This window comes from Vigna radiata, chromosome 8 (genome assembly GCF_000741045.1).
Source record: "Vigna radiata var. radiata cultivar VC1973A chromosome 8, Vradiata_ver6, whole genome shotgun sequence".
Taxonomy (NCBI): Eukaryota; Viridiplantae; Streptophyta; class Magnoliopsida; order Fabales; family Fabaceae; genus Vigna; species Vigna radiata.
In genome coordinates this window covers 11,052,831-11,067,102 of record NC_028358.1, presented here as the reverse complement: position 1 = coordinate 11,067,102, position 14,272 = coordinate 11,052,831, and the positions used below count along the sequence as shown (strand labels likewise).

Below are 14,272 nucleotides of genomic sequence, written 5' to 3'. Positions count from 1 at the left end.
ACCACGGGTTCAACCCGCATGAGCCGGGTCTAAATGAGCCGGGTTGAAATCTGACCCGCATATAAGTGGGTTGTATTTTTCAAACCCAACTCGGCCCGAACCCGTGACGGGCCGGGTTGGCTCGCGGGTTGTGACCCATTTTAACGACTCTACTTTTTTCACATCCAAACTTTTCTCACATTTCTTCTTCAAAAATATGCTTTATTTTTTCATTTTCATGTTAAATTTTGGTTTACATATTTCACATTGGACCAATTTATATTATACAAGTAAAATAAATAACATCTTACCAAACATACTTCATCTTCATATGAGATTGAAATAAACCTAAATTTACTTATATCCATAATCATTAAAAATCTTAAGTGGAGTTTGTCAAACACCTATAATATAACTTTATTATATACATTGTATAAGTGAGATTATTGATCATTGATTTCTTTTTGAATACTATTATACATGTATAATACGGGTCGGACGACTATAGAACCATCTCATGACTAATTTGGTCGAACGATTGAGGACTAATAGTCGGTAAGAGTCCGTCATCATATTTATGCAAGGTTTAAGATAAGAAGTGATTAAAGTCATTGGACTGAGATTGGGTCGTGATTAAGACTTCACTAATCCTAAACTCATAGCAAAAATAGGTAGGTAATTTATTGTACATTTATTACTAATTTAAAATTATCATTGGAATTAACTTAAGTATTGTGAGAGTGTTTAGAGTGACTCCATCTTACAAGAAAGAATACATATTATACTTTATTATTATTATTAGAAAATTAATATAAGTGCAACATAACCTCTCAATATTAATTTGTCTGAGAGGAATTTAAAATCAAGAACCATGGGCCGTTTATTTGTACTTTGCTACATTTAAAATAATGAAAGTGATAATAAGATTTTGTAGCATATTTTCCAGTCTTCAAAAGGGTAAAAGTATAGTAGAATTATTGTTTTTGAAAAAAATAAGAATGTAAAAAATACATTCGAAAAACATGTTGGGTGAAGTCACGTGTTACGTGAGTTAATCCAACCCATACAACTTGCTTCTGTCACTGAAAAACTAGCTGATTCCAGTCAACACGCATCCGCAGAGCCCAAAACGTTCTGACAGTAACAAATCGCATTTTGATTCAACAGTAACAAATCAAGCACTAAAGAGGTAAAGATGCACCCATCCCAAAACAAAATATATAAAAATTACACCCATTAAATACACTCTCTCGATTCTTATGTCCTGCAAATTATTATAGTGATAATATTTGTTTTTATAATATTTTGATATTATTTACGTCTTATTAATCTATATTAATAATTATGATTATTATTATTAATTGTGAAATAATTTAAAATAATTTTAGATTAATTATAAAATAATTAAAATTAAAATGTTATGAAAAATGTTGTAAATATATGATTATTTAATAAAATATACAAAAAAATTAACAGATATATGAACTATAGTCTATAACTACTAAGTTGTGACTAATGTAATTTGCAGGTTTTTATAATTGTAGCTGCTCAAATTTACATTATTAATTTTATTTATTAACAAACTCAATATAGTTTTAATAAATGAAATTCAAATATGAAATCTGTAAACAATATTATTATTCATAATATCAGATAAAAAATTATATTCATAATATCGGATTTGAATGTTAAAGTCTTTGTAGATATACTTTTACATGTGACAAATCAGAGTTTACACATGTTTGAAGACGAGACTAGTTCACCTTAAATTAAACAGACTCATTTTTGGTAAAAAGCAATAATATTTTTTATCTTTTAATATAAAATATTTATAACTTAATTATATGTACCAATAAAAATAAAAAATTCAGTTTATTTTGTTAATTATTTTAAAAAAAGTTTCTAATATAAAATGTTTGTTCTCATTATTGGTAAACTTTATTATTTATTAAAAAAAACATATCCAAAATATTTAATGTACAAGCAAGATATTTCTTTTGAAATATATATTTAAAGTTAGCATAATTTAAAACTCTTAACTTATCTTTCTAACTAATATAAAGTGAAAGAGTTGAAACATGAATATAATAGATGAATTACATAGTTTTTTTTTTTAAAAGGAAAATATCCTAGATAAACTTTAGGCAAAAAACAAAATCTCAAATAAAAAAAAAAAGTTAGAAGATGCATAGAGTAAAGTAAAGTAAAATTAAATTAAATAATAAAAGAAAAATGTTGTTGATGTGTTTAGTAATAATTAATGGAGGGAGTGAATACTGATGGTATAGGTAACCGGTAAGATTGGGCAGTGCAGCGAATTTCTCCTCCTCTTGTTTCTTATTTCTGCGTACAACCGCTTTATTTCATTGTCTCCTTCTCACGACAATTTCACATCTTCCCCTTCTTTCTTCTCTCTCTTCTATCTTCCTCTTTCCGTTTTTCAAAGATCGGAGCTCCGCCGTCGCAGCACCACCGTAACCGATTTTCAAGGCACGTTTATCCTACCGATTCCACCTTATGTTCTCTCAACACGTGCTTGCAATTTTTACATGCATGATCACCATGATCCAACTGTATATGCGTTCATTTCTTTGACTTCCACAAATCCACAATCCCTCGCTTGATCGCTTCGACTTTCTTCGCTGCCGATCTTCTCGTTGCTTATTTCCAACGTGTCATCGCCCTCTCCGAGGCGCGTCTGTGATTTTTTTCCCTTTCTCTTCCGAGAAGAGAATATTGTCCGTTCTTTACGCTTTTTATTTTTTTATCACCACTCTCTGCTTTCCGGATTGTTTGTTTGGTGTGGGATTTTAAATTTCCCCTCCGAAATTATGCTGTTTATGAGTTTGGTTTTCGATTCTCTTCGTGTGTGTTCTCTTGTTCTGTAGTTGCGGCAAAGTCGCCATCGAATCACGCTGTTTGTGTTGGCTCAACCGCATGCATTTATTTTTTTTTTTATAAATAAGTAATTATTAACTGGGGAAATGAAAATATATACATCTGTGTAACGTGTTTTGATTGATGTTGTGTTTTATAGACTTATCCCCCTTCTGTGTGGTGTACTCCTCTACTCTCCTTGCTTTCAGAAATTATGTGAATTGGGATTCTTATAAGGCCATAGATTTAATGAAATTATATTTGTCGTTTTCATCCCTTTTTGTTCTGTGATGATGGATAGCATGATGTTGTTATCTTCGTATATTTTCCTGGGAAGTACATTTAGTTTTTTGAAGTATTATGACGAGTAATGTATAATGCGTTTATTTATTTTTATGCTTGATGGATTGACATCACAGAATGCTTTCTTGCTTAGTATCTTTTTTATTGCTGAAGTGTAAAAACATGAACTACAGTCAAACTTCTCATTGTTAATATTTGAGAATATGCAGAGTTTTAAGCTTATACTTTTTATCCTAAAAGCTTATTCAGATCTCTTTCCTAACTTTGTAAAAGAAGGATAAATCTTTTCCTGATCAGTGTTTATGTTATGACTTTTTATCAACTTCTGCTGTCTTTGTATGCTAAAAGGGTTTTTTTTTTTTTTTTGTATGTGCACTGTATGACGTGCACAAGTGAAAAGGTTGTCCCCAGGATTTGAAACTACGAAGTCACAAGGCAGCAACCTTATAGTTGTGCCTAGGCTCACCCTCTTGTCGTTGTATGTTGTATATTATTGGCATATATGGCTTTTTAGTTGAAGCCTTGAACACTAATTGTGGTTTGGAATATTGGCTGCTCTGGCATATATTGTTGATTCTGGTTTTGTTTAGATATTCTTAGAATCCTTAGGTTTAGATGATTTGTTTTATTATGCAGGTTTCTTGGTGCTGCTGGTGTATTATACATCCTTACATCTGTATGCGCTGGTGAGATGTGCTTGCATTGGAAATTCTCCTTAATTGTCTCTGTTCCCCACTTTTCTTTAGCAATTTATCCTTCATGGATCTTTTCAAGCAGTTTTTTGGTATATTATTATTTTACCTTTGCGTTCACATTGCAGTAATATATTACTATTATCATTGGTGAGTGCTGGTTTTGTTCCTTGGCATTTGTACTGTACAGGTTATGGAAGTTAATGAATTTCTCCATTTGGTTTCTCAATTACGTTGTCTGAATCACATATGATGTAGCAGGGATTTTTGAGTCTTGGGTTAAAGGGATGGCTGTAGAAATGATGACTTTGGCATGACGAACCTTTATGTCAGGATTTATTAGCATATTGCTGCCGTTATGCATTGTTATATGCCGACTTCCATATAGGAAACAGAAAGATTGTTACACCAATGATCCTTTGTTAATTGGAAGAATTGCATAGGCTTTATTCAACTAGAATGTGGCCTTTTAGATGAAGCTCTTCCATCATCTGGGACTGGGTGCTTTTCTGGTATGAAATGGCCGCTGAGGATCTTGTGCAATTTCTCTGTTACATTCCAATTTTTGGTGAGGCAAGATATTGGTTTGTAGTGCAACGGGCAATCTAGGGCGCGATGTGGCATTTTCCATATTTTATGGTTATAGTTCTCTTAGTGGGTCTGGGGTGCTGAGATGAGATGTTTGCAAACCTTGATACTCTTTTTGACCCAGTGACTTCTATATGCCTTTGTCAAATTCTTCTTGTTTTGAATTTGACATTACGCTTCCTGTTGTGGTGGTGTTGCTTGATAAGGAATTCACTGCACATTGGTATGCACTATATAGACATCAATGTTGGACCAATAGCCCATATGATGATGGAGACTACTGTTCATTTGCCCTGAATTGATATGAACTTCCGTTTATGCTGGTCATTCTTGTTATTCTGCCATAAGTTGATTCCTCCATTAGCTTACCTACTCATTGTTGGATTTGGTGTAGTGCTGGATGATTCTTTATTTGGATATGAGCCTTGGGTTTACTGACAGAGAAGCTGTTTGATCACCACAAATTTATCTTCACTCATGTTCCTAAATGTTGAGGAATGGATGGAAACTAGTGTCAAGAGTGTTTGATAACATAGCCATAATGCAGGACTTTCTGCCTTTTGTATTAGCTAGTTTGAGGTCTGGGAAAATTCTTCTTAGTTTGAACTTATTCGTCCTAATTTTGAATTGTCATCCCTTATTGGGGACAGTGGACATTATTAAGGCAGGCCTCATTCAGTTTTTTTACTTTGTCCCTCTGGTTTGTGAAGAGAGGTTATTACAATTGAATGTTCGGATGTGCTTTGATTGCTGGTATTATGGAAAAAGGCAAATTTTTTTACATGGAAATATAGTCATTGCATTGAATTTGAAGTTTTTTATTGGCTGAATTAAGTTTCAAATTCCTCCTAAATTTAGGTATTTTCAATTAACTCTTAATTTTTTTGGTCTATTAAGTACTCAAACTTTTTATATATTTCAATTGAGTTCTTGTTTAACTTTTTGTTAACTTTGTAATGTGATTGTATATTACTTTGTCATCTTGTCCACTTGTTTCCATGTGTGTATTAAAAAAGGTGAGATTCTATGGTTAATATAAAAATGATATTGCGGTTTATGTAAAAATAAGTGATTTTATTGTTTTCATTGAAAATGTATTGGATAATGAGGTTATCATGCTTCTCGCCGACTTCCACGTCATCACCTACAACAACCAAGGGACTGTCCCTGTCACCACCATTGGTAAGATCATTCTTGTTATCCAACACGTTTTTAGTGGAAGTAATAAAAGTTACTTGTTTTAAATTAACTGTAAAATCATTTTATATCAATCACAAAAACTCATTTTTTTTTAACGTGTGAAATAAGTGAGTAATATAACAATCATGTCACTCAATTAATGAAAAAAATTAAAAGGTAGTGAAATAAGTGAGTAATATAACAATCATGTCACTCAAGATTTAGAAATATATTTCATAAGAAATCCAATATTACAGCTAGATTATATCTAACAGCGGAGGCCTATGTTTTGAAATCATAAGCATCATGGCTTTATTAAGCTTTATGCCTGTCTTGATATCCATTTATATCTCTGTAAGGGTACTATTAGTATTTTGATTATAGGGAAATGTGAAATTAAACACAGAGCTTTATGTTTATTGATAATTGAAAAACACGTCAAATCTGTTTTTTTTTTTTTTTTTTTTTTTTTTTTTATGATAATTACCGGTTCTAATTATTTAATATATTTTTAATTTGCTTGTTAAATCTGTTTTTTTATGATAATTACCGGTTCTAATTATTTAATATATTTTTAATTTGCTTCTAATGGATTGTTGTGGGCTTGAGACTTTTGTACTTTGTTATGTTATTCACCCATTTTCTTCAAAAATTGCTTTGTAACATTTTTGAAAACAATCTGCATGCACAGTGACTTCTTTTAAGTGTGTACACTTCCGACGTTGCCAATATCTGGAGACATGTAAAATGTAGATGGTCAGAAGCATGATCTTTGTACTATGCTGATTTGATTTCATATGGTTAATGAATGGTTTTAACATTCTTGACTGGTTTTAATCTGTTTCTTTCCTCTCTAAAATGAAATGAATGAACCAAATTTAACTCACCGAGGATATGCCTGCCCCATCCCTCTTTTTGGCTTTAAATTTTAACATCTGGGATAATAATGTAACTTCTATTTTCTTAACTGTTGTGCTTGCCTGGTTGCGACCATCTGTACATTATATTGATGAAGGGTTCTTTCTGCTCCCCTATACTCTAATTATGTTACAATTTTGTGATTCGGAGATTATTAAATGGTGGTATTGGAAGTAGATGGTTCTGGTTCTTAAACTATTTGTGACATATGAGAAATACTCCATTTCCTTGTAGTAAAAACTGTAGTCTAGTTTTGATAATATTTTTTTCCCCGGACTCTTGTGTTTTCTATAAGATAATCAGGGTGAAATTGTTTTCGTTTTGACTGTGGATTCATCTCTTAATTTTTGTGAGATATATAAATTGTTTTATTAAACCTTTTTCCTTCTTGTTATTCCATTTACCCCTTCGAATAACAAATTACCATTGTAGTTCAAATACTTTGATTTTTAGTTTATACACTGTATTTGCATAAATTATTTGTGTTTAGTTGGTCTTCTCTTGCCTACTATACTTATTATTAGGAAAATTTAGGAGTCTTTCCCTTTGTGCCTGGTTGAGCACATAGTTGATTATCATTTTTCAAGTGCAGGAAAATAATAGGAATGCTAACATTTGCTGTTTGTAAACCTTGCCAGGTAAGTCTGTTGCTTGAGTCATCCTACTTCCAATCACTCCTCTTTTTAAGTCATATGCTGTTACTCATAATAAACTAGAGTGAGGAACCATTATCCGTCTAATTTAAATCTCAACTATGACCCTTCTCCCTCATTTATATTTTCTTGTGTCAATCAAGAGAGACATCCCATTAGTTTGGCTTCACGTGATTGGACTTACTGGGACACTTCGTATTTGTTACGGTTAAGGAGTATATGAGTGGCACCTGTTTAGCATTTTACAGGCTAGTTTCTGTCAGTTTACGCCGAATTCCCAAGCCTTGATGACCAGAAGCATATATTTCCTCCTCTCCAGAAATAATTGCCAGTGGTGATTCTCCTCACTCCGCCAAATTGTGTGGCTGGTAGTCATGCTTCTCTTTTTGTGCATGCCTGTTGATGGCGTTCTAATTCACAGGGCTGTAGCCTACACCTATCATGCAATTTCGGTGGTTAATTGGAACACTAACATAGATAGTATAGTTCATGCTGTGAGTATTGTCCTTTTGGCTGATTAAACACATCATCTTGATATCCATTGAGCTCCTATATCAGTTAGTTACTTCTTATTTACCCCTTCGATATTTTCTTTGGTATTCTTGGCAGCTGGACCTGAAGCTTCAAGCTAGGTGGTCTTCTGTAGGCCTAGATCCGTTTGCCTGTAAAGGATTGAATGACAAATGATGTAAACTGATGAATAATATATCGATAATCTAAGGAATTTTTCTATTGACTAGACATGTGGAAGTGCCAGTGGTGCTTGTATATGCTGTAAGTGGAAAAGAGGAAGGTCAGGCTAGATTTAATTGTAGGACTACTTTTTTTGTAATATACTAAGACTGTATTTATACTAAATTTGAAATTATGATTTATAGATTATATGCTCCCTAATCTTGCAAGATTATCTGAATTATCCCTTGGTAACAACTCCGTGTTAATGACAATTTATGATTATGATAGTAATTACCTTTTTCAGGAAGGTTACACCATGGACATGTGACTTTCTATTTCTGACTCTAGTTCTTTTCACTTGAGTTTGCGTATACATATTTGTTGTCTTGTTTCTCAATTGTCCCTTGCAAATATGTCCAATTAACCTCTAAATGATTCACTTTTCTCGAGTCTTTACTCTACATGTTGTGAATATGTTGAAGTTCTGCATGCAATGCGGGATTGTCACCATGGGTGTTTAAATCGAATTTAATATCCAAACAACTCTTTAGAATACACACTGATTTTCTTTCAAATAAGTGTTTTACCTGGATCTTGTTAAATATTATGCATGTATGGTAAAGCTCTCCAGTTTCAAGTCAGTGTGTTTGATATGGAATAAATTAGATAAATACAAATGGTTATTTATTTTGTGTTAATTTCACATGTTTCTGTCATGGATGAATTTTGTCTTTCACATACTTTGTAACTTTGAAATGGAGTTGCTCGATTGTTTTGAACTTTGTATTTTGTTACTGATATATTCACATGCCCTTTTTTTCTTGCAGGTTGAGTTATTTGCTGGTCTAACTTAGCCATACTGTCTATTTTGACTACTGAGATTGCTATCGAGTCATGGGGCATAGACATTTATATAGCTCATCTCCAATGCTTGATGGTGAACCTGACCAGAACTGGAATCATATGCATACTGATCAACAATATGTGAACCTTGGTAGTGTTACTTGAAATGGCTTATTTGTTGTTTTTATTTTGGTTTATTGGCCTTTTTTTTTGTGGCAACTATTTGTAGGCCATTGTAAATAGTCATAGTCATATCAATTAGATTGGATCTCTATTGCAGGTAGGAGTACCACTTCCGACAATGGCTCTTTTATTTATCCTATGGAAAATATGTCCATAGATAGCATCTCTTTTCCATCTCATTGGAACACTGCTCCAAGGTCAAATGGGTATACCTCCACAAGTCTCAACATTGAAGCACCCTCTCATCAAACAGATATATCAGGCACTTCTAATGATCATTTTCTGCATCCATCAAGTGGTGGAATGTTTTATGCGGTGTCTGAAAATTATGTACACCAGCCTTCTAGTTCCAATTATGACAGACAATCATTTCCGGTTGCTGATGGGGGTTTTATTGATCTCGCAATGGGAAATGGGCGAGGGCCTGGGCCTCATAAGCGGAAGAGCCCTGGAGTTCCTTCAGTCTGTGAGAGAGGAAGTACAAGCAGATGTTTTAATGCTGCAAGTGCAAATGCAGCTGATCGTCCTACATCTTCAGAATTGCGGCCTGAGAAGCCCACTATGGATTCACTATATATGCCTTGGGATCATGTTAATATGACACCTGATCATGTGAATATGACACCCTCATTTAGAGGTAGAGGCCTTTCAATACGGGGTGAAAGTTCTTTAAGGAATGTGAGGAGTCGTTCTACACTTGATTTGGAGTCCAACCTGGCTAGGACCCATTTATCGAATACTCATTCACACAACTCATTCTCTACCGGTCCCCAAATGGACCATTCTACCATGGTAGATCTTTCTACTCAAACTTCTGGATCTTTGACAAGGGATTGGAGCCAAATGAGTGTGTGTCTTGCTCATGGAAGGGTGCCATCATCAGGTTAGTTTGTAATTTGGTACAAGCAGAAGTCATTCTAATGGCCTCTACTTTAGATCTGAAGTGACCTTTTTTATTAAAATGCAGATGCAAATGCTTTTAATCACGAGGCTAATCATTTCCTTGCTGGAAATGGTTCTAGTAATGCTCCAGTAGATGTTGGAGGTTTTCATAATGAATTTGGAACTAGCAGAAATCCTACTGCTCCACAAAGTTTTCATAGTAATTGTCCGGCTCAACCTGCTAGAGGAGTTCGCAGTAACTACTCTCAAAGATCTACTCCAACTTTTAGGGCTTCTTCCAGCTTGCGCTTGGGTCGCATGGCACCTTCTGATGATGGATTGCATATGGTGGCTGAAAGTTACTCTTCTAGACATCCAAGGCCATTGACCACCATTGGCTGGCACAGCAATGATAGAAATGGAAGGTCAAGAATACATAGTGATAGATATCGAGCATTGGCTGATGAGGTTGGTCTTAATGATCAATTTAGCTTTGAGGTATCTATTGCATCTTCTCTCAAGAGCTTTGTTCTTGTGAGTAATGATTGGAAACACACGTGCCATGTTTATATTTTTTACCCTGGCTCCATTATTGCTATATAACCTTGATTGAGATATTTGGTGAGCTAGCAAACTTCATTGGCATGTTGGTTCTTGTAAATCCTTCGTGTAGTTGACTAGTTATTAACCTAGTATTAGCAAAACTGTAGTTTTGGGCTTTAGTTCCGCTGGGAGACTCAAATTTGTTCTTTCATTGAGGGTGTATGACTCAAGTTTGGTTTTATTGTTCTTACAGGGTTTCATGATTGTTGATCGCACTTCACTGTATGGTAGGAATATGATTGATCAACATAGAGACATGAGGATGGACATAGACAACATGAGTTATGAGGTAACTATTGTTGTTTCGCTTCTTACAATTAATATCATGCACTGTAAAAAAATTGTTAATCATTTGGATGTTTGGCTCAAGCAGGAACTCCTTGCACTCGGAGAGAGAATAGGCCATGTGAGCACAGGATTGTCTGAGGATTTGATTTCCAAGTATTTGACAGAAACGATATACTGTTCATCCGAGCCAAGTCAAGAAGAAGAAGCTTGTGCAATCTGCCTGGTATGTTTCCTTGTTCCATTCACAATAAAATAATATAGTGAAACTAAATAAATTTAGTTGATGACCCCTTTTGAAATTTAGATGGCCTTAGTCCGTTGTTTAACTGATCCGTGTTGAAAATCGCAGGAAGAATATAAGAACGTGGACGATGTTGGAACGCTGAAAGCTTGTGGGCATGATTACCATGTGAGTTGCATTAGAAAATGGTTATCTATGAAGAAAGTATGTCCTATCTGCAAAGCTTCTGCTTTGCCTGAGGAAACGAAGGATAAATAAGCAACATATTCATTCTACTTTAGTTTAACGTATATCATTCTGTACATATATTTGGATATTCTTGAACTGAAGGAAACAGACTTCCTTTTGGATATGTTGTAATAGGAATGGTACTCTATCTCAATGGATTCGTTGCCTTTGGCTTCACTCTTAATTATGTGAAGCCTTCAAATTATGGTACTTCCATATTTGATTGATTCAACCTTTAAAAGCTTTTTAAAGAATCAAAGGGAAATGCAGATTACGTCTAAAGAGCTTTCGTATTGATAGGGAAACCTATAGCATCAGTTTTTCGAATTTAACATAATTCTTTAAATATAAAAGTTAAAGGAAAAGCGAGAGAGCGTGACAGATAACAGTTATAGTTGTTAGATTTAGGAAATAATAGTTGTCTTTTGTACCCAAGTGAGCTGATAGATACCTTTTTTGTTAGGAAAGTTTTGTTGTTCCACCTAAGACACCTAAGATGTCTTGGTCAAAATTTAATAAATACGCTACTTATTATAATGTAGATTCTCTGAAATACTGTAAAACATCAAAATCTTAAACTTAGTACTTCAATATCAGAGGCACAGCTTTTCTATATACATTTATTTTACTTTTGGTTTAAACGGTTAATAATATTTCTTCTACCTTCTGTTTAAGATTTTGAGTATTTTCCACCAAACAAATGTCAGACGTAATAGTTGCTTTCATAACTGAGTTTTTAGTGTTTGTATATACAACACATAAGTTGTTATTTAGGTTGAACTCAGCATTCTAACTTTAATATTTCAGTACACTAATGAGTTTTATTTTAAATTCATAGATTTGATAACTTAATTTATTAATACAATCATGTTGTCCCTATGTTGGAAATTCTGTTACGTTAACTTTAATAGAATAATTTAAGGTTATTTATATTTTTAATCCAAATTATAGATGAGGTGTTTTCATTCAAAATTTTTGCAACTAATAATTAAAAAATTACATGTCCAATAAATAAGTGTATTAACAGTGTTTGACATGTTTTAGTAGGAAAAGAAAATAAATGCAGAAAAGATAATGGTTTTTTCTTCCATACCTTTTTCTTTTCCTGCACCCTTATAAAACCTATAATCCTCAAACTATTCCTCCTCATTAAATTATAAGAGAAAACTCTGCATCTCTTTTTTAATCATTTTTGGATTGATTATTTCAAAAAGATATTTTTGAATTCAGAAAATATTATCTGAAATACTCAAATGTAAAAAAAAAAAAAAAAAACACATTTCAAATTAGGTATTTCAAAACATATTTTCAGATATGAAAATATCTTTTCAAACATTCAATTAAATAAAATTTAAATTTTGAATTGATTGTTATCTAAAAATACCTCTCGAAATATTTAATGAAAAAAAATATTTTAATATACCAGAAGGAGTGTTTTAGACAAAACACCCAATTCAAAGTGTATTTCTTATATTTTTCAAATTGGGTGTTTTCATAGACATTTCAAACGTAGAATAATACATTTTATGGGATGCAGGAAGTAAAAGGGAGTGTAGAAAGAAATGCCCAAAGATATATAATATGGCACAAGGTTTGAACTATAAGTCCAATATTTTCTTCAATAAACCTAAATAAAAATTCTCCCAATAAAGCCCAATTAATGTATGTATTTAATGTTTGTCAATTTTTACCCACACCTTCATAATTTTAACACGCACTTCCATATATTTTTATATGTAATCTGAAATATAAATTTTATATTTTTGAATACATAAAGTTCTGTATTTTCTTTGAATTCAAAATAAACCCGAAGAAAAAATCATATAGGGTGAGTAACTGTAAAATAATTAAATTTTCTAACTATTCTTCTATAATGTTTGAGGTCTAACATAGGCTCCCTTGTTTTGGTAGAAGTTTAGTATTAGGATCTGTGGGTATGTCAATAGATTTTGAATTCATTAACCCATTTTCCTTCAAAATATTCACTGCATACTTTCTTTGATATATAACAATACCAAATATACTAGCAAACATACTGGGTATTTTGTAGTATAACAAGTGTTATATCTACATAGAATTGGTAGAAAACACAATGTTCTAACTAGGTTGATCGTGAATGAAATGCGTCGTAAAGAAGTGTAAAATAGAATTGGTTCATGAAAACAAAGCAAAATGCATTGTAAAACAACTTAGATTTGAAAATGATTGACTTCCAAATGATAAAAAGTGTGTTGAAGCTTGACTTCACCATTTTGTCCCTTTCTTGTATTGGTTCTATTATTAACTATGAAGCTACAAATAATCATGTCCTTGGAGTTGTCTTTTAATGTACCTCATGGTCCATCCCTGATACCTAAAGCCTAAGATCACCAAATTTTAGTATGATTCCTCAGTGGTTGCTTGAATAGATCACCTGCATTAAGATTGGGACTTTGTAGCCAATTATAACCTTAGATCTAGCATCTAAAAGTAGTAGTAGAATTCATTGGACCACAACTTGAAACTAGTTTCCACTTAAACCTAAGCTAGTGAAACAAGATGAGCGATAAACTCATTTGACAACAAGTATAAATCCATTCACAAACATGTAATTAAAAACATGCATTCATAAATAAAACAGTACCAGATACAAGAGAGTTCCAAAGTGTTTAGATCTCACTTCAACAATTAGAAGATTCAACTCCTCATGATGGATGAAAAGAATTTAATTCAAGGAAGGAAATCCATCTCCTAACCCTCCAATAATGTTCTTTAAAGTACAAAGGAAGTGTATGATAAGACTCTCTAAAGTCTCTCTCTAAAATCTATCTAGAAGTGTCTTAAAATAGAGAGGTAGTTCTATTTTATAAACATTCCAAAGCATGACTTCAACGGCGACGTCATGGCTCCAACTACGTGGTTTCCTTCCAAGGTGGATCTCCTTTGTGGCTCAAGCCTTATGCTTATGTAATGGAGCCCTTGAGATAACTTCTAGGAGACACATTTTTCGTGGCTTTAAGTGGCTCCAAGGTGGGTTTTTCCAAGTGGCTCAGGCCTCAAATTGCATGCTTCATCCATGCTCAAGGAGGTTTTCCAGATTTTGTTTAGAATTCCTCTATTTTCTTCATATTTCTCATTTGACTATCTGAGTTCATCAAAAT

General features: G+C 33.1%; 1 protein-coding gene across 8 annotated transcripts; it reads left to right on the top strand.

The window, feature by feature from the left end:
* Positions 1-2,286: 2,286 nt before the first annotated feature.
* On the top strand, positions 2,287-11,357 carry LOC106771941 (probable E3 ubiquitin-protein ligase HIP1). 8 transcript variants are annotated; one of them, XM_022784625.1, is made up of 9 exons: positions 7,175-7,523; positions 7,611-7,683; positions 7,799-7,982; positions 8,692-8,858; positions 8,970-9,773; positions 9,858-10,270; positions 10,569-10,664; positions 10,749-10,886; positions 11,013-11,162. In XM_022784625.1, the coding sequence occupies exons 4-9, from the start codon at positions 8,759-8,761 to the stop codon at positions 11,160-11,162; spliced, it is 1,701 nt and encodes a 566-aa protein (XP_022640346.1). In that variant the 5' UTR covers positions 7,175-7,523; positions 7,611-7,683; positions 7,799-7,982; positions 8,692-8,758. The 8 variants fall into 8 exon arrangements, with proteins under 8 accessions (XP_022640347.1, XP_022640349.1, XP_022640348.1 ...); XM_022784629.1 differs by having other exon boundaries at positions 7,175-7,683; positions 11,013-11,357; XM_022784624.1 differs by having other exon boundaries at positions 7,175-7,683; positions 7,799-7,963.
* The last annotated feature ends 2,915 nt before the right edge of the window (positions 11,358-14,272 follow it).

What these genes read in the sequence shown, in the direction of transcription:
- LOC106771941 (XM_022784629.1), top strand. Translation starts at nt 8,759, where the DNA reads ATGGGGCATAGACATTTATATAGCTCATCTCCAATGCTTGATGGTGAA. An exon ending in TAGACAACATGAGTTATGAG is followed by an intron (nt 10,665 to 10,748) that starts GTAACTATTGTT and finishes TGGCTCAAGCAG; the next exon opens with GAACTCCTTGCACTCGGAGA. An exon ending in AAGCTTGTGCAATCTGCCTG is followed by an intron (nt 10,887 to 11,012) that starts GTATGTTTCCTT and finishes TGAAAATCGCAG; the next exon opens with GAAGAATATAAGAACGTGGA.